Source organism: Astyanax mexicanus, chromosome 13 (genome assembly GCF_023375975.1).
Source record: "Astyanax mexicanus isolate ESR-SI-001 chromosome 13, AstMex3_surface, whole genome shotgun sequence".
NCBI lineage: Eukaryota > Metazoa > Chordata > Actinopteri > Characiformes > Acestrorhamphidae > Astyanax > Astyanax mexicanus.
Genome location: NC_064420.1, coordinates 28,650,062 through 28,671,492, shown reverse-complemented (window position 1 = coordinate 28,671,492; position 21,431 = coordinate 28,650,062). Strand labels below are relative to the sequence as shown.

Here is a 21,431-nt window from a genome sequence, read left to right as displayed (position 1 = left end):
CCAATACTTTTGACCTTACAGTGTATTATGAAAATTGTGTTCAAATACCTAAAAGCAATTTTTGCCGTGTCATTCACCTTTAAATGAAATGTACAGTATATAGTCGAATCATTAGTGATGATACTCACCCCACCAACTTTCTCAAAGTAGCCACCTTGGCTTCCAAAACTGATCAACTGCTCATTAAAGAACCAGGTGAAGCGGACATCCAGAGAAGGATCACGAGAAACCTGGCATGGAAGAACAATACTTTCTCCTACTGTGACGTCCAGCTGAGCCGCTTTAGTGGTAATGATGGTGGGCTCTGGAACAACATTGACAAGATTTTAAGTTAAATTCTAAATGTAATTATAAATAATTTAATTTTAAATATACTTTGAGTACAACCTGAGCTCACAAACTATACATTATAACTGTCACCCAAAAACTATGTATCTTCAATACGGTAAATTTATAGGAGAAGGAAAAATTATGTTTTAAATTTCAAATAAAGTACATCTTTATTTGAAAGCCTACTTGGAGCATTTCTATTGGTCCATTCTATTGGAACACCTGCCATGTTCTTATTATGTAAAAAAAAATGGAAAAATGGAGAGGGAAGGTTTTTGTGTGACTATCATAAATCATACCTTTAGCTTCCCCTGTCAAAAAATGTACATTAACAATTTATTTAAAAATATTTGAACATGCCCACAATACTTTTGCTAACTTCAATATTGCTTACATTTTTTATAGCAAGTAGAGCCCATTAACATGGAGCAGTCAGTATGTTCACTTTGTTTAAATTTTGTTTTATTTTATTTTATTTTCATCACAAGCCATCAAACCAAGCTGAACGGCTTGAATTTTTGCACCAGGAGTGGCATAAAGTTATCCAAAAGCAGTGTGTAAGACTGGTGGAGGAGAACATGCCAAGATGCATGAAAAACTTTGATTAAAACCAGGGTTATTCCGCCAAATATTGATTCATAATCTCCTAAAACATTTATTAGTATTAACGTGTTTTCTTTACATTATTTGAGGTGTGAAAGCTCTGCATTTTTTTGTTATTTCAGCCATTTCTCATTTTCTGCAAATACATGCTCTAACTTACAATATTTTTATTATTTTTATTAGCAAAATCAGAGAAATTGATTCAGAAACTGAAGTGGTCTTTTAGTTATTTTTTTCTAGAGCTGTATATATTATCATACAGCTATAATGCTGTTATATAATCATTATATTAATTGGCATACAATTATTTTGAAATCATATTGCTTATCCCAATTATTTATGTTTATTGTGATAGATCAATCTTCAGTCCTTTAAAGCAGGACAGTTCTTTATTACATACAGAAATACTGTCTTATTCATACTTACAGTCATGTGCATATATATATATATATATATATATATATATATATATATATATATATATATATATATATATATATATATATATATATATATAGCATTAGTACTTTAATGTACTACAAGGCAAGCACCACTAGATGCCACTGTGTCTTCATGGTCTTACTCCTTGACACAGTTAATATTCATGTAAGATATTCAACCCCACACACCAGCAAGCTCACCCTATATTTCTCCTCCTTTCTATTTATATCTAAATGTGTTGTCTAGATGCACAGTGACAGGTATATGATTCTGCCACAACTCTGTTTTTAGAGACACATCATTTACACCTAAAATATTTAGCTCATAAAATATGCAATTTAGGTCTCTGAAAACAAGCGAATAAGATAAACTATCCCATTTTAAGCTGCCATTTCTTTTTTGTCTCTTGGCCTGTTCTCTGTGTACCTAAAGGTAAACGGCAAATTGGGTTTGGAAAGAAAAAAAAACAAAGATTATTGCAAGAAATGAAGCCTTGCCTGAAATAATTTGCATCACAAGCTAAAAACATTTAAAAGGTAAATGCTTAAAATTGTATTTCTTGATTATAGCTAGCATTTGAATAATAATGTGCTCTTTTCATGAAAATGGATTTCATAATGTCAAACGAACAAACGCAGAAGGAACACACTTGTGTGAAGTCCACTAAAGAAAAATAAGAGGGTTTTCAATTTGCAATTCAAAAACCAGGGGCATCAGCAAACTGCATTTTAATAGCACACTGGTATTGTTGACTCTGCTTTTTCAAACAGGGAGTAAGAACCCTCTAAAAGACTGCAATGCTGCATTAACACAAACTGAGCAGGGTTACTCTCCTGTGAAATAATGAGTAACCCACACCCTACAATCATTTGTTTGAATAAATACGTATGTCAGAAAACAAAGCTGTCACTTTCATATCATACCTTTCATATCATACCTTTTACTACTAGAGTCCCAGCACTGCTCGCCACTCCAAACTGATTCCTGGCCACACATGTATAAAGACCCGCGTCCAGCTTGGTAATGTTGGATATTCGGAGACTCCCGTTGTCCAGCACGGAAACTCTGAAAACGTTCCAACACAGAAAACAGTCAGGTTTCAACCGCCCATGGTTACTTTCAATACATTTTAATTGTTTTACTGTTAACAATTATCTTCCCTGCTTAGTGTTTTCGAAACAGGTGTCTGCTTAAAGCTGTTTTCACACTGAACACAGTATGCGGTGAGCTCACTGCTTACATCTACAAAAATGCTGTTAGCACCACTCGCGGTGTACATGTCACTTGCAAGTTGGGTCCGAATTTGTGTTCAGGGATGTTGGACACAGTCCATTTAGCTTTTAGAGACATCCTTTTCTTAACTAATTAAAATGCAGGTAGATACAAACCTGGATGACCAAATTAAGCCGACCTGTTTCCATGCCTCACCTTTTCAGATAGTATAATGTATAATGTATGTATATCGCTTCTGTTTCAAAACAGATTGCTAATCTTTTTTACATGTTGGATAGGACTACCAGACACACCCACTGTTCTCTGACTTGCTGACTGATAATTGGCCAATCATGCAAAAGCTAAAAACATTGATACTTTATGTGTCAGCATTGCACAGCAAGGGAGATGAAGAGGTGGACGCAAATGCAAGTAAATATAATAAACAAAGAAACCAGATAAACATACATGAAAAGAACCAGATAAACATACAAGGAACTCAGAAACAAAGGGACTATATATACAAAAACAGGAAACACCTGGGGACAGGTAATGAGGGGGCGGAGTTACAAATGAAAACAGGTTCAAATGAAGACAGACGCGAAAAACAAGGAGACCATAGAGTCACATGCAAGAAACCACATGGCTAGGAAAAAGACAGGCACAGGAAAAGATAGAAACACAGAGATAGACCCGAAAAGACACAGAACAGGACGAGAATGTGTCGTTATGTGACCCTGCATGTCTCAGTTCTCAGACTGCCACTGCACTTGCCATTGAGCTCTGCACAATGAAAATTTAGAAATTATTATTTTAAAAGCCCAGATGTAAATTTTCAGCATTCACTGTGAAAACAGCAGTTTTAACCAAACAATATCTTAGGCCAGACTGATCCATTTCATTATCTAATCGCATTAACTCTGCCTTAAAAGACGTTTGTGGGCATTCAAGGATGAAAAGGCCTTGTCTTGAACGCATGCATCTAAGACACTGTGACTTGGTCTAACACCTGGTCACTTCATGTAGAAGATTTCATCCACATGCATATATACATGGCAGTCAAATGCTTCTCTGGTTAATCACACTGAAATCTAACTGCTCTGTTGGATGAAAAATGCATATTTGTTTGTTTTAAAGCAATTATTAATGTTTTTTTAGTTGCACTGGGCAACGGCTGTGTTTACACTGCTACAGATCACCTGCTGAAGTTTGTAAAATTTCTATCTGTTTTAAATGTGTCTTGAATATGTTTTACAGTTGTATTTCCATGTGGCTTGGCTTTATCCAGATATAATCTTGATATTTTACACGCGTAAAATGATCTTTGTGTGTGTGTGTGTTGTCTTTCATGAATGCATGAGCTGCATGGCTAAGGGGAGGACAATGACACAATCCTATCAGTGTATCTGATCTCACCAAGAAAATGAACAATCAATGGGGCGATTTTCTGGACTTTTGGTAAACAATGATCAGGGTGAACCCAGAGCCCTACACAGTCACGACACCTCAACCGAGACACCTCAGGGAGGTCCGCTTGCACTACCCAGCCCTGCTCTCTCTAATAAGAAGGACCAATTATCTACAATAAATGACCTGAACGCAGGGGCAGACCTGCGGCCAAGGTGAACTAAATGGAGAATGGTGTCTCCTCCCTGGGAGAGATACTGTCAGGCAATTTTTTTAACCTCTCAAATAAATGCCCACAGTCCTATCCAGTCTTCCTGCTTTGGAACAAGAACTCTCTAGCACAGGGGTAGGCAACGGGGGCCAGCAAAGTCCAGCACAGATTTCCCTGCTCCAACAGATGTACCAAACGTGGCAATTAACAGACAAAATAAACTGGTTGTCCAGGAATCCCCAGGACTGAAAATGCCCATCCTAGCACACCCATGGCCCTGGTTGTTGCTTTACTTTCACTTTTCTACAAAATTGTCTCACCCACTCTAGCAAGAACAGAGAAAGGCCTGTCAATCATTCACTGATTTTCTGTCTGAGGCACTCGTGAACTCGTTCAACTTCCAGTAAGATCCATCTGGCAGCTATCTCAGCGTGTCATATTTGCTTTAATAAAGCAACACTGGAACAAGACCCTCTGATTTGCAAATACATGAAGGGGATTCATCACTCCTTGTCAGATACTAGGCTGCTGATGCTCAATTTAGATCTCTTATTGATGCTGGAAGCAGGCATTGCACACATTTTAACTTACAGAGAATGTTAGAGTAAAGCTGCTGGCTTCTGGAAGTGACCTCATACATTTATGGGTCATCCTTTGTGCTCTAAAGCTTCAGCTAATGGGGAAAGTGTTTTCCATGAGGTGCTAAAGCTCACCACCATTTACCAATTCCCCTTCTTCTCCAAAGAGGATCAGAGGGTAGACACACTTTTTTACTGTAAAGGCCCTTAATTTTCACTTGGGCAGGACTAAAGCCTTCAGGAAGAACATACCCCTCATATGGGTAAGCCTATTTCAAAGCAGTGTTCTCTCTGGTTTGTTGAAGACACTACTTTAGCGCGTGTCTCTAAAGGTCTTAAGGCCCCCTCAGCTAATTCTACTGAGGTCATGACAGCTTTCTGGGTTGGTACAATAACTTCCCACACTTCTAAGAAATAGCACTGGTTTGACACTACCAAGACTCTGAAAGCTTGCGCTGTGATGGGTTTAAGGTCAAGCCCAGACATTTCTGCCTCAGAGAGCATTAAGGGCAATTAGGGAGTTCCCCATTTCCCCTAGAAGTGGATCTTCAACATGTGCTAATGAAAGGGAACAATAGGTTACCATTTCTGTAACCCTTCTGTAGAGAGATCCATCATGCATGTCCCACTTGCTGTAAGAGAAGTGGGTTAAATATGATGTTGGCCCACCCTTTGCAACAAAAACCACTCCAACTTTTCTAAAAAAGGCTTTCCACAAGGTTTAAGGGTGTATTTATGGGAATCTTTGACCACATTTGTGAGATTAGACACTGATGTTGGACATGAAGGCCTGGGTTGCAGCCTAATTCATCCCAAATGTTGAGAGTTGAGGTGCAGGCCAATCAAAAATCTTTAGAAATTCAAGTTCTGCAAAAACTACCTCATTCATGTCTTTATGGACCTTGCTTTGTGCACTGATGTGCAGTCAGGAAGGAACGGGAAGGGGCCATTCTGAAGTGTTACATGCTAAGATCTCTTGGTAAGTTGAAGAATTAAGAGCTCCTTTCACTGAAACTAAGGGCCAACCCCAAAAACAAGCCCAGACATTTCTATCTCAGAGAGCGGTAAGGACAATTAGGTGAGTTCCCCATATATCCCCTAAAAGTGGATCTTCAAAATATGCCAATGAAAGAGAACAATAGGTCATTTCTGTAACCTGTTTCTATGAAACATTAAGATTCACCATGCATGGCCAACTTTAGTTGGAGAAGTGAATATGTTCACAGACATTTGGTAGCATCAATAGGTCTTAAGTGCCTTTGCGAGGCCAGGGGTTGCTTTAACATTGCACTGAGGTAGCAGGTGCATGGTGCACAGAGGTTGCCAACTTTCTGCAGAGTCAATCACTACAGACCTCCAAACTTCATGTGGCCTTCAGATTAGTGCAATGAGAGCTTTATGGAATGGGTTTCCATGGCTGACCATCTCCATCAAGCCTTACATTAACAAACACAAGGCAGGCAAACAAATACTTTTGGCAATACAGTGTGTACTAATCATCAAAGAAATGGTTGCACTCAAAAGTAAGTGTTAGATATTTTACAGACTATAAGGCGCACCATATTATAAGGCGCACTATCAATGAGCGTCTAATTTCATACATAAGGCCTCAGGTTATAAGGCGCATTTTAATTGACAATAGTAAGGAACTGTTATTCTTAAAAAACATTTTCTTTCAAAGTCAAACAAGCTCTGGATGTAAATCTACGAGCTTTGTAGAATAGATTTCCAATATTATTTGACAGAGCGGTTAGCAGCAGCGCTAGCCGCAGATATCAGCGCTTAGCACTAATAAATGCTGCCTGACAGCAAAACAATGAGGAACACAATGAGGTTCCGGTAAGCCAGGGCGCTATTAGTTTATTATTGGTCCAACATAGCTTGTTTTAACGAGGTAAACCAACTGGCTTCAGTCTGTTATTAGTGAAAGAGCTAGCGCTGCGGTAAGCGGCTAATGCTAATACTGCTCCAGCCTTGGTGCTGGAGACACTAAACTGAAACTCCTTTATAACGCTGTGGCTTCACTGCTCCTTACAACCTGAATGGTAAAATTCATATATAAGGCGCACCAGGTTATAAAGCGTACTGCTGATTTTTGGGGAAATAATCATTAAATGCGCCTTAGAGTGCAAAACATACAGTAGTTGTTAACTTCAGGAAGAAGTTGAATGCTGAATGATCAAATAATTATTTTCATTAAATTGTTATTCATTTTTAAATACTCCTTTTTTGCTGTCTCTTAGATGTGAGTTAATTTTAGTTAAGGGATTATTTTTCTGATTATACCCAGTGATGTTTTTTTTTTCCAACTTTAATTATGACTTTCTCTGTATATTAAAAGAACATTGGCTGTTGGTTCATGGCAAGCAGCATTTCATAGTGAATGTTATTCAGTGAGAGTTTAATGAGCATTGGTGCCATCTGTGTATACTGGCACTCTATGGAATTGCATGTGTTGCCTATGTTGGGAACCACCAGTGTGAATGCCCTGTCAGCACCTTCCATACACTGTCTTCTGATATATGGGGCCATTAGGTGTTCTACAAGTTCCTTGGGATGGTAATTGGAAGGAAACTTATGGATTCCTCTTAGAACATTCTCTGAAACATACAATATACAATATAATCTGTTAAACCTGGTTTTGTTTTCCGCCCCCTTCCATCATGACGTTTTTTTCAGGAATAATCTATGGCCTGAGTGAGCAAGGAAATGAGCTGCAGCCCTTACACACCCTACAGAAGGCAGGGAACACAGCAAACAACTCTTGGGACTCACTCAAGGCAGGTTACTGCTGCTGACTATCCACTTTTATTCTCCAGCAGCTGACTTCAGCTGGAGTCAATGAACCCTCATACATTATGGTGTTGGTTGTGGAAGAACGCAAAGGAAGCTAGCCTGTTGTAATGACTCTGAACTGGTTCACCTCCCTAGTCATCTTGCTTAGAAAGCCTCCCATTTATCAACACCAGCAAGAGACCTTGAACATGTAGTTTTATTCCCTCAATGCGGTACACACAAAACTCCATAAATATCTGTTTGACTGAGGGTTACCGACTGCAAAGTTCAAAGATGCACTGGAAGATGCACTGGATCCCATGATAAAGACAAACTTTGGTAACACTTTACCTGGATGGTCCATTTGATGGCCTCTTTGATGCTCAACTGACATTCAACTAACATTCAACTACATGTCTATTAAATGCAAATGAACTAAAAGGTGAAAGTAAATGATTCTGTATTGAATATAACTCTACATTCAACTCTAATCAAAATGCTTATCTTAATATTTTAGGATTGGGTTTAGGGTTAGATTTTAAGTTTAGGTTAAGGTTAGGGTAAGGGTTTGGTGTAGGGTTCGATTTTATGGTTGATTAAGGGTTAAGGTTAGGGTTAGGTGTACGGTAAGGTTCTATTTTGAATCATTTACATTCAACATAGAGTTAAGTTAAATTTAATGGACATTCAATTCAGTGTTAGTTGAATGTCAGTTGAGCATCAACAAGGCCATAAAATGGACATCCAAGTAAAGTGTTACCCAAACTTTTATTACTGTTTTTTTTTTTTTTTTTGCATTATAAGGCGCATTGTTTAATAAGGCACATTTTAAGAGACACTATAAAGACTTTCTAATTCAGCAGGTCTCGTCGCTGGGTGGTGGAGGGGGGGTAGCTAATTAAGCTACGTAAAGCCAAGCTAAGTAAAAAAAACTGTAATAAAAAAAAAGACTTTCTTTTAAAGTAAAATGAGTGCTGGATGTTAATCTACATAGATTTATCTTCTGAAAACTGTTTATTTGGGTGAGTAAAGCTCTTTTGTTTATTTACAGTAAACTTAGATTCCCCAATTTCTTTAGCACTAAGGCTGGAGCATTAGCATTAGCAGCTAACCGCTTCAGCAGTGCTAGCAGGGGTTGTGAGCAGGCTACAGGCCGATGATACTCATTTCTAATGGTAAAATTCATACATAAACCGCACTGAAGAGGTGCAGTGAAGATCTTTTAGTGCACCTTATATTGCGAAAAATGCAGTACTGGTGACAAAAAAGGCCAAACCTGTATACCTGAAAACACTTTCAACACTTTAAAATTTGAATTTTAGCCTCATCAATTTGCAGTTTCTCATAAACCGGTACCTGTAAGCCTCATCCCTAGTTTGTTTGTGTTTGATTACTGTTTTGTTCTGCACATCTTGCAACATCTTGTTTCATGCTTTTAGGTCATCTTTAATGTCAGTTTGATTATTAAATGTATTAAATTTTATTGGTTTTGTGTTTACAAGTGATTTTGTTATGTTAGTGTTTGAGTTGAACATACAATATTATCATTCTCTGTGGAAGCTAGAGTTGTAAGAAAATTCTGATATACTTGTTTATTGTGATAATATGTTTTGTGATACTTTAACAATTCTCAGAAACACAGCTTAAATTTTGAATGAACATTTTCTTGATTGCACATTCCGGGTTAGATGCCAGTGTTCTAGATTTCATAACTTAGGATCAGAGTCATAACAAACACGTTTTTTTTTACCCAATCACCTCCACTGAATTATAATATCACTGACAGTTGACTGTGGAATGTTTATTACTGAATACATTTCAAGACTGGATTTGCAATTGCACAGCTAGCATCCAATCACAGTACCATGCTGTAGAAGTCATTATGTTCCTGACAGCGACCCATTCTTTCACAAATGTTTGTATTTGGATGGGTGAGTGAATACATTAGACCATATACTGCTTCCAATATGTTTTATAGACTTTTTAATCAAACAACAAGCCACAAAAAAGAAAAAATGTAGGGATTGAGTTGAATTAATATAACATCTCATTTCTTGGTCTGTTGTACTGTTTAGATTCCACTTTTCTGATTCCATAGAAAAGGTTAAATCATCGTTTTTTTAATGCATATTTGGTTGTGTGGTTGTGGGTTTTATGCAATGGCTGCTGCATTTGCAGTTAAAATTCGTTTGGAAAAATCACAACTTATTGCCTAGCTTACAGTATTACGATATACTGGAGTCCATGTTTTGCTGCACTTAATTTGCTATTCAATAACCTTACACCAACGTGAGAAGATTTAAAAGGTCTTAACATTCTCCTACAACACGAGCTGAGGAGCAGGGAGAAATGTAATATGACAGTGCCAGGGCCAGACAAACTGGAATAAAAATAACTCTTAAAAGCCTGGCGTTGGATCGGCTTAATTTCCACCGTAACCTTTCATTACACTATTGTCTTTAACTGCACTGTGCTGCTGCAGGGAAGGATTTGGCGGTGATAAATCTCTTTTAGCTCACTCTGCAGTGGCGAATTACCACATTTCTCAGGTGCAAATTCAACTACTTAAAAAATACATCTTGGAGTTTAGAATAATATAAGAGAAAACCTCTTGTGCACTTTTCTCAGACAAGGCAATTGATATATATTGATTTGAGAAAATACAATTACTTGAGATGATGGATCTATTCAGACATCAGAAGAAAGTGAAAAAAATAAATAAAGCTGATGTTTTTTATGGGATTACTCTTGAGTGTGGGCAGGCATGAGTCATGAGGTGACCAGACAGATATCAGCTTGTTTTACTGATTAGCAATCGACAGAAGACATATCTACTGAACAAGCAAATTATAATAATTTAATTTAATCATGCAAATATCAGCATAAGCATATCTTATCTTGTTGTTCAGAGAAACAGAGAAACTAGCATTTACAGCATTAGAAGGCAAAATGCTGATAAAATAATAATTTACCACAGAGCAGATGTTATTTGTGTATGGAGTCATTCTCAGCACTGCAGTAACATTGACATTATGGTGGTGTGTCAGTAGTGTGTGTTTTATTGGATCACAGACACAACAGTGCTGTTGGAGTTTTTAAACAGTGTGTCCAATCTAATCCTTGTGCGATACTCCCACCTAGCTGCTCCACCATGTAGGTGAAAAGTCAGAGACAGAAGCAAATACAGCTCTGGAAAAATTAAGAGATCACTTCAGTTCTTGAATCAGTTTCTCTGACTTTGCTATTTATAGGTATATGTTTGAATAAAATGAACATTGTTGTTTTATTCTAAAAACTACGGACAACATTTCTCCCAAATTCTAAATAAAATATTGTCATTTAGAGCATTTATTTGCAGATAATGAGAAATGGCTGAATTAACAAAAAAGATGCAGAGCTTTCAGACCTCAAATAATGCAAAGAAAACACGTTAATATTCACAAAGTTTAAGAGTTCAGAAATCAATATTTGGTGGAATAACCTTGTTTTCAATCACAGTTTTCTTTCATCTTGCCATTTTCTCCTCCACCAGTCTTACACACTGCTTTTGGATAACTTTATGCCACTTCTGGTGCGGAAATCCAAGCAATTTAGCTTGGTTTGATTTCTGTGATTATCCATGTTCCTCTTGATTATATTCCAGAGGTTTTCAATTTTGTAAAAACATTTTAACTGGTCTCTTTTTTTTTTTTTGTGTTGTTCATTTCTTGGCACTGTATTGGATGCTGCCTGCATCATACTATTGGTGACCTATTTAGCCCAGTAGTGACACTGAGGTGTTTAAAACTCCAGCAGCACTGCTGTATCTGATCCAATCATGCCACACACATAAACCCACTAACACCATGTCAGTGTCACAATACACAAAAAGGTATGTGGTGGTCCTGACCATCAAAAAACATTGTGGAAGGAAGTTTAAGTATGCAGAGAAACAGAGAAATATTTATATAAACAACACCTATACAAATTCTCTCTTGATATTTTAGAAGTCAATTCAATGGAACATGTGTAAGTCTCCTTGGTTTCTCAATTGACACTCAAGGTGGGTGGCTGTTTAGTGCTCTAGCTCATCAGTAGCTGTCATCAAGTGATTTCTTATAGTGCCATGATGCCACCCAGGCACACAAACTCACATCCTTATTTACACCTACACTCTCCTTCATTATGTCTTTAGTGACTTAGTACGTCTATGCTCTCCTTAAAGCCTCTTGAATAAACTGCAGCAACTTAAAAAGAAGGCACACATTAAAATTCATGACCAAAACCTTGACTTCACAATAATTCCTGAATAAAGGGGAATAGAAGAGTGTAGAATATTTTACATAATACAACCTTTGGAGCAACTTAAAGTACATTAGGGCTCCCAGATAGTTCAAACATCTGAGGCAGAGGTGGCAAATAATAGTGATGTTTAAATATTCACAAGACATTTCAAAGAGACCCTCTATTACGTAGGTTAAGCATAGGGTTTACATAACTAAGCTTGGGTCGTTTGAGCAAGGCCTGTGACTAATGTTAATCAAAAGAAAATTTCTTGTTCTGTCCAGCACTGAGGGGATAATTAAAAAAAAGTGCAAACACGTTGAGGTGGTAGTCACATTAGCTGTACCCTTTTCACTGTTCTCTAGACGGGAAAATCTTTAAGGTAGTGAACGAATTTGGACAAGCTCTTATGCGAGTGAACTCATTGCTGTTCGTCAACTCATCTGAGTAACTGTATGCAAATCTTCGAACCCAACAACGCAATAAATTGTATGCATTCCATGTTCAATATAGAGCATAGAGTACATAGTAAAACAATCTATTAAACACAACTTCACCATAACCATTACTTTCCCCGACAAAAACTGCTAGAAACCTGGGTGTTATGGCTGATGACCAGTGATACTTTACACGCCATGTTCCCTCAGTTGCTCGGTCCTGCCGGTTTTAACAGTGCTCTTCTGCTAAAATTCTTTTTTCTTATTCTTTATGAAATACTAATAGGTCTCTGAGTTGTATATGATGCTACAGATGAAACTGTTCCTCAACCTCCATTGTCTGCAGTAGCTAGTGAAAAAAATATTCAGAAAAACGAGTCGATCAGGAAAAGCACCGTGTCTACGTCAACCCGTGAATTATTATTCATGGCCTCGCCCACCTTGGCTGGGGACAACCCACAGGCAGAGCTGAAGCCAAGCAGCCAGGCATGTCTTGTCAGACAGAAGCTAACAACACTAGCAACAGCATCACAGTTTGTTCCTGTGTTATTTGTGCAAATAACACATCAGTGTTATATGCTTTGCCCAGTAATTCAGAGCTAAGGAACCCCGTGGTGATTTTTAATTTCTGGACCTGGACTACCCACCTCTGTGTGGTTACATAGGTTTACATAGGATCTCCGGTGGATTTTGCGTTTTACAGAGACTCTAAGACTAGGTCAGTGGCTAAATGGCACTTAGTAGGGCATTACACATGTTGTAAAGTAACATATTACATTGCACTAATTTTGGTGCACCGTGCTATTATTACAGTGCACTGAAAATCTGACACCAATTCAAAACAGCAGAACCTCAAAGCAGTGTACTGTATCGCTGCTCTCCAATAAAAAAAAAAAAAACATATGTCTCTCCATTTTTAGTTTTCTGCGTCTTTTAAACCCTATAGTTGCACATACTCTGCACACTGTCTGAATAATTCTGGATGAACAGACCAATAGAACAATGCTCTAAAATATTGACTTCCATTACAGGTTTATAACATTTTGTTTTCTTTCTCAACTTACTATTTGGATATAGCGATATAAGTGCATATACTGTACACAATATAGGGCAGAGATTCAGACACAGCTATTATAGCTTGTTTTTCTCATAAGCCTTCAGTGTCAGATTGGGGCAGGGTGAGTACACATAAAGCAGCTTTGATACCTGTGACTCTCCCTCAGGGCTTCTTTGCCTTTTCTCCAAGAGATCATTCCACGAGGAGACATCCGAGGCCTGCACTCGATCAGCACATCCCCACCCTGCCGGGCCAGCGTCTGCGCTTTCAGAACACTGTCTGAGAAATCTGGTGCCACAGCTGAAATATAGAAAGAGATCGAGAAAGAGAGATAGATACAGTTAGAACGAGAGAATGACTGGGCAGATGCATATAAAGAAAAGATTATTGAATCATTGAAATTACTGAATTATTGCAAGGGTTTGGGCAGGCAGCTTACACTACCGTTCAAAAGTTTGGGGTCACATTGAAACGTCCTTATTTTTGAAGGAAAAGCACTGTACTTTTCAATGAAGATAACTTTAAACTAGTCCTAACTTTAAACAAATACACTCTGCACATTGCTAATGTGGTAAATGACTATTCTAGCTGCAAATGTCTGGTTTTGGTGCAATATCTACATAGGTGTATAGAGGCCCATTTCCAGCAACTATCACTCCAGTGTTCTAATGGTACAATGTGTTTGCTCATTGGCTCAGAAGGCTAATTGATGATTAGAAAACCCTTGTGCAATCATGTTCACACACCTGAAAACAGTCTAGCTCATTACAGAAGCTATAAAACTGACCTTCCTTTGAGCAGATTGAGTTTCTGGAGCATCACATTTGTGGGGTCAATTAAACGCTCAAAATGGCCAGAAAAAGAGAACTTTCATCTGAAACTCGACAGTCTATTCTTGTTCTTAGAAATGAAGGCTATTCCATGCGAGAAATTGCTAAGAAATTGAAGGTTTCCTACAACGGTGTGTACTACTCCCTTCAGAGGACAGCACAAACAGGCTCTAACCAGAGTAGAAAAAGAAGTGGGAGGCCGCGTTGCACAACTAAGCAAGAAGATAAGTACATTAGAGTCTCTAGTTTGAGAAACAGACGCCTCACAGGTCCCCAACTGGCATCTTCATTAAATAGTACCCGCAAAACACCAGTGTCAACATCTACAGTGAAGAGGCGGCTGCGGGATTATGGGCTTCAGGGCAGAGTGGCAAAGAAAAAGCCATATCTGAGACTGGCTAATAAAAGAAAAAGATTAAGATGGGCAAAAGAACACAGACATTGGACAGAGGAAGACTGGAAAAAAGTGTTGTGGACGGATGAATCCAAGTTTGAGGTGTTTGGATCACAAAGAAGAACGTTTGTGAGACGCAGAACAAATGAAAAGATGCTGGAAGAATGCCTGACGCCATCTGTTAAGCATGGTGGAGGTAATGTGATGGTCTGGGGTTGCTTTGGTGCTGGTAAGGTGGGAGATTTGTACAGGGTAAAAGGGATTCTGAATAAGGAAGGCTATCACTCCATTTTGCAACGCCATGCCATACCCAGTGGACAGCGCCTGATCGGAGCCAATTTCGCCCTACAACAGGACAATGACCCTAAACACACCTCCAAATTGTGCAAGAACTATTTACAGCAGAAGCAGGCAGCTGGTATTCTATTGGTAATGGAGTGGCCAGCGCAGTCACCAGATCTGAACCCCATTGAGCTGTTGTGGGAGCAGCTTGACCGTATGGTACGCAAGAAGTGCCCATCCAACCAATCCAACTTGTGGGAGCTGATTCTAGAAGCGTGGGGTGCAATTTCTCCAGCTTACCTCAACAAATTAACAGCTAGAATGCCAAAGGTGTACAATGCTGTAATTGCTGCAAATGGAGGATTCTTTGATGAAAGCAAAGTTTGATGTAAAAACAATGTTATTTCAAATACAAATCATTATTTCTAACCTTGTCAATGTCTTGACTCTATTTTCTGTTCATTTCACAACGTATGGTGGTGAATAAGTGTGACTTTTCATGGAAAACACAAAATTGTTTGAGTGACCCCAAACTTTTGAACGGTAGTGTATATAAAAAAATAAATAAAATAACAAAAAGCTTCTCTTGCCGATTCCCTCCTCACAAAATACACTAAGGACGCCTTTTTTAAGATAACTCGCTAAAGAAGGCCTCTCTCTCCTGCCAGACACACTCCTCTGAACCATGCTGCTCGCACACATTTAAAATGTGTAAAGAGTGTGAAGCGGAGAGCTGTCATTGCCACACGACAATTTCAGCATGCAGGATTTATCCCGGCTCTTTCTGCCTCGCCTCGATTCGGAGCCCTTCAAAGCGACTATTATGCTGGGAAATGATGGCGCTACGGAACAGGCTTCACTCCTTTAATTAGCACCAAGCTCAGCATATTAAAAAGGAGCAGAACTTCGGTGCCTTTAATCTGAAAGACAACGATAGGTTTGATCTTTTGAAGTGTCAAAAGTTAAACTGCTCATAGCGTGACATTTTTTTCCTTTACACTGTGGAGTCTGTGGTGCTTTTTAGACGACAGCCCTCCTGCAGAGTTCAAGTCTAACCCAAATTCAATTCAATAGATTCAACAGATCATTATTTTCTGATGTGTATGACAGCCTTGATTAGCTGTAGCTGGTGCAGGTGTGTATTAGAGGAGTACTGAAAGAGAACTGAAGTCTGTTTGAAACAAACAAACAAACCACTTTTAGTTTTACTCAGCAAACTGCTAACAGTACAGTGAAAATGTGCCTAATACGAGTTTGCAAATTATGCAGCCCAGCTATTTATTTCACAACTGCACAATAACCCAGAACTTTTTTGAGGGATTACTCAGAGGAGCTGTATGTGTAAACAAATTTCCCAGACTTTGTCTTGCCAGACTCACTGTAAAAATGTAGAAAAAGCAGGTTATATATTTAAGAGTATGCTATTTTTTAGAGTATTCTGGTACCCACCCATTCACGCTGAACATTTCCTGTACCATATTTTTCAGACTATAAGGCGCACTGGATTATAAGGCAAACTATGAATGAATGTCTATTTTCTGGACTATTTTCATACATAAAACGCACCAGATTATAAAGTGCATTAAGCAAAACTAGTAAGAATGTCTACATCATGGGGAAGCTGGGGGAAGAGCCCCATTTTTTACTTGATTTTTAAAGTCAAACGAGAGCTGGATGTTAATCTACAAAAATTGCTCTCCTGAAAACTGTTTATTTGGGTGACTAAAGTGCTTCCGTTTATTTACAGTAAGCTTAGAATTCCAGTATTTAGCAGCGTAGCCAGCTGTGGTTAGCAGTGCTAGCCAGCCCCAGGTTGCAGCATAGCCAGCCCCGGTTAGCAGCATAGCCAGCCCCGGTTAGCAGCATTGCCAGCCCCGTTTAGCAGCATAGCCAGTCCTGGTTAGCAGCATAGCCAGCTGTGGTTAGCAGTGCTAGCCAGTTGCAGTTAGCAGTGATAGCCAGCCCCGGTTAGCAGCTGTGCTAACTCCCTTATACTCTGTAGCGTTACTGCTCCTTACAACCTGACCGGTAGAATTCATAAACAAGGCCCACTCGATTATAAGGTGCACTGGCGATTTTTGGGAAAATTAAAGGATTAAAGGATAGATTAAAGGATAGTCCGAAAAATATGGTAATAAGAAAGACACACAGAATCTCTGACTGTAAACTGCATGCTTTAAACTCAATTACTCAGTTTTACTTGTATTAACCCAAAAGCCCATCATTTTTGGTCCTCTACATCTCATCTTAGGTTTTATGTTTTCCACAGCTGCATTTTTTTATCCAGTTAAACATGTCTCTGATTTGTTTTCAGCCTTGACTCATTTCGATTGGTCAGGTGTGAATACAACTGCACTGAACCCACAAGAGGAGCTGCTCTCTATCTGCTCCCAATGGATTTTGGGTGTGTTTCGTTTGTGCTGAGAAAGTGATTCGACCTTGATCAAGCACAACAATTAGGTGTACGCCGCTGTTTTGAGCTAAACAGATGTTCAGGTACAGTGTAACCTTGCGTTTTACCCAGATAATTACTACAGCTATTAAAACGTCATCTCTACTGCTGCTTTATGTTAAACTGCACAGAAATATGCATTAGACCAGAAAACAGAATCTTCTTCCTGTATTTATTTTTTGCTTCTTCCCTAGATGGATTTGACCAATAAGCAGAGTGGTTTTTTGTGACACATTTTGGCGTACTTGGGTTTTCCATGTGTGAAAACAAACCAAACCAAGGCTAAAACGCCTTGATTTCAGATAACAGATTCAGACCAGAGCAAACCAACTACAAGTGTGAAAATGCTCTTAACAGTGAAGAATTAAAGTTCTTACCATTGACTTTCAGTTCAGCGTTGGCGAACACTCTACCATATCGGTTCTCCGCGACACACTGGTACATTCCTGTGTCTGATAGAGTTAGACTGCTGATGGACAAGGCCCCATTAACCACCTGCATTCTGTCCTGTAAGCATAAACAACCTGCTGTTAGCAAGCAAGACACATGTACACATTTAATTGTGCATGTCTTCACTGACCCCAGTTCAATCTGTGAATAGCCATCAGACGCACACCAGGTTGCTGTGTCATAACAACACAGGCAGGCTCTTAATTATCTCAGGAATTTACCAGAGATGTCCGTTCAGCTCAGCAACTGTGAGAAAACAATGCAGAATGACACTGACCTGAGACCTTTGCCACTGAGCTAATAATAAATGTCAAAAAGGGCAGCAGGTACAAAGACACATAATAAAATACATATGACAGCAAAAATAATATTACAGTATTGTTTTATCCGTAAATAAAATTAGAAAAGAAAAATAGAGCAGAAAATGTTTGCCTTTATGTAAACAAAGCTTGTGGTTCTTTGCTGAGTTCTTATTTAGATCAGCGATTAAAACAATGCTGTACTTTGTCCTCAGAGACAGTGCTGATGTGACTGTCTGTATGCATAATTAAGATGAAATTATGAAACCAAATGGCTATGATAACAGCTGAAAATGACATCAATGCTAAGCGAACTTTGAGTCAGAAATTGCTGTAATTTGCATGCCAGCTTTAAGTATAGCAATAGAAGATTTCTGACAATGTAACTGAACGCAATTCTCTTTTAAGGCTTTTTCAAAAGCTTCACAGCGCACCATACCTTGCATGTAGCATTTCTATTACACATCTGCCAGTTTCAAAGCTTCTCAAAGCCTCAAAAACAAGGTTTTTACATGACAATGACAATGTGTATGAGGTGCTTCTATTTATTGCCTAGAATTATACTGCATATATTGTATCTGCACACTGCACTAGTGCTGGGCGATATATAGAGTTTTTAAGAATTATTGATATATTTTCATACGAGATATAAAATGAAACAATAACGTTTATATCAATATAGACTATGTTGTGTTCCAATCAGCTCGGACAGATCGCCTTTATCTTCTCTCAGTCTTGATTGAACTTTCAATCTCTAGACTATACCTCATGTTCATCTACATCTGAATGTTAATAAAAGTTTCTGTATAACATTTGGAACATGTTTTGTCTTAGATGTGTCTATTTTTTATTATCTTATGGCATAAGAAAATATTGAGATATACATTGCATATCGGCATTCAGTTAAAAAAAAAAAATGAGATATTAGTTTTGATCCACATCGCCCAGCCCTACTTCTTACCACATAATCATCCTTTCCCTGGACTACACATTTACTCCATTTCAATATTTTTCTCTAGATATTTTTTTAATCCTTTAAAGTTTTAAATGATATTTATTTATATTTATTCAGCATTTTTCAGTTTCAAACCATGATCTTTTGAGTTTTTCATCTTGCCATTTATTTATCCAGTTAGAGATAAAAAGAGTGTGTGAGAGAGAAAGAGTTAGGTAGAGAGAGAAAAAGAAAGAAAGAGTTCACTAAATTATATAAGGACTTCAGCTCAGACAGGTCAGCGGTTTCTGTAATTACTGACAGAAACTGAAACTTTTTAAAACAAATACAGTTCTGCTGGCCTTCATAAACTCATTAACGCTCTCTTTCATTTCCACTCCTACCTCCAAACCCTTCACCCATATATAAAAACGTAACAATCACAAAGTCCACACAATTTTTCTCTTTTCTTCGTCTCCAGCCTGTTCGCGAATCGTTCTGAGAACTCGTCACAGTCTTTCAGAGCACATCCATACAGATCCTTTTGGGGCTTTCGGGCTTTACTTGATCTCCTTGGTCAGGCAGCTATTTTAATGTCTCAAGCAGTCTGTCACTGATCTGAAAGTATTAGTCACAGGGGAAATGTGGAGCAATCCATGTCTGCTGCTGTCACACTTAAACAAATCGGGGTCCTCTGCGGAGGCTCTTCTTGAGAACCCTCCCATGACATCGGAGAACTGCACTGTGCATGACAAGTTCACATATGTAATGAAAACCAAGCGCTCAAAATTCAATGTTACTTCAGTGTTAGTCTATGCATTCTAAAGCAACCACAGACTGACTCAAGAGTCTGCTATTTGTTTTAAACAAAAAGGCCGCTGACAGCATGGATCTATTTCCTTATTGAGCTCCTCTTATTCTAGCATTGTGTTAAACCTAGAGCCTTGAACAATACAGAAAGTGTTCCTCAGCGTTCAACATCATTATCATTAATGGAGCCAGCAGTTGAAACATTAACATGAAAAATATCAGCCAAAATACGCAAGCAGACGATATTTCTTAGATTAACCAATTCACAAAGCAGCGCTGTGTGTAGATCAACACTGTTGACGTTTGGTCATAGGAAGCTGCAGTTACTCGTCCAGCAGCTAGATGGAACTCAGGAACAAGAGCACACGTGAACCTGCATTCCTACAAGCTGCAGCAAGACTCTCTTCACTAGTCACTCAGTGCTACAGACTAACCAGATAATGTCATTCTCTACAGTGTGTCTTTCAGCCCATTCAGTGAGTAACAGAGCTAACAAACACCACTAACCATACACAACACCAAGCGCTGCAGAAGTTGCAGTCAGAAACCTTTAAGCTTCAAAGTTACAGCTTACAGCTCTGTACAGGTAAAAAACTTGGTTATATATATTTTTAAAAGTAAATATTGGCTATTTTAGGCAGTGGTCTGACTTAGTCTGATTGGTTAAGTGAACAAAAAGATAAATATAAAAATTAAATCTCTCCTGAAATCTGCTTAAATTGGTAAGTAAAGCTCTCCCGTTTATTTACTTACAGCTTAGATTCCCAGTGTTTGTTTAAGAGTTAGCCATAATTAGTATACGCAATCAGCCAATCGAGCTGAAAGACAATCTTTGATCCAAATCAGCCCCGAAAACACTGATGAGTACATCTTTAATAAAAAACTAAATCAGTTTTACTATTATATGTATTCGTTTACTATCCCCTTTCTTATCCCTCTACATTTATTGTCATTATCAGGGTAGGGAAGTATAATAATAATACCATATATACCTTGGTATATCTCCAATCGAGGCCTTCATAAATCTGATGTGCCAAATTTCTGCTCTGTCTTGGTAATGCAGACCAAAATAGTTCATTCATTCACGTGCATTTAAGATTGAAAATTTGACATGGCTCTCTAAAAACATGTGGGGGAAAAAACCCACAAAACACAGGTTGACTACTGCTTCAAGTTTAGCAAAGTGCTCTGTTCAAATCAAAGGCAAAGCCACTAAACCTGAACAAAGGAGTTTGCCTCAAAACACTTACTCTACTATGAGCACAGGTTTGAAGCGTTTTTTCCTAAATGACAGGGGCCTGTATATTACACCTGCGTCCCTAAAATCGCAATCCACCAAAGTCAGAGCGCACCTGGCTCTTAAAAGGAATGGCAAGTAAAACGCTGACTGGTTTATCTCTCATTACGGCCAATGATTACACCCATGATTAATAAAGAAAACTAGTACATATCTTTTGCAAATGCAAGGTGTACTTTTCCCATCGATACGATAGCAAAGACACACTAACATGCCGTAAATTAAGCTGCGCAGTGTGCAGTTGCAGGCTCGCCTACAGATCGCTAAACTAGGGAGGGACCAGGTATTTCACTTTAATGTGAAGACATGTTTTCTATAAATTTTCTATTAATTTAAATGCATTTTAAAAGAGTTTAAAATAATAATAAA

The 21,431-nt window shown here is 38.4% G+C and overlaps 1 protein-coding gene across 1 annotated transcript in view; it reads right to left on the bottom strand.

The window, feature by feature from the left end:
- Positions 1-21,431, bottom strand: part of cntn3a.1 (contactin 3a, tandem duplicate 1) — a 139,944-nt gene that overhangs the window by 12,921 nt on the left and 105,592 nt on the right. The window contains exons 10-13 of the mRNA XM_049462925.1: positions 17,650-17,779; positions 13,464-13,614; positions 2,312-2,439; positions 129-304 (exon numbers count right to left, since the gene is read on the bottom strand). Coding sequence (XP_049318882.1) covers positions 129-304; positions 2,312-2,439; positions 13,464-13,614; positions 17,650-17,779 — 585 coding nt within the window. The remainder of the gene's footprint in view (positions 1-128; positions 305-2,311; positions 2,440-13,463; positions 13,615-17,649; positions 17,780-21,431) is intronic.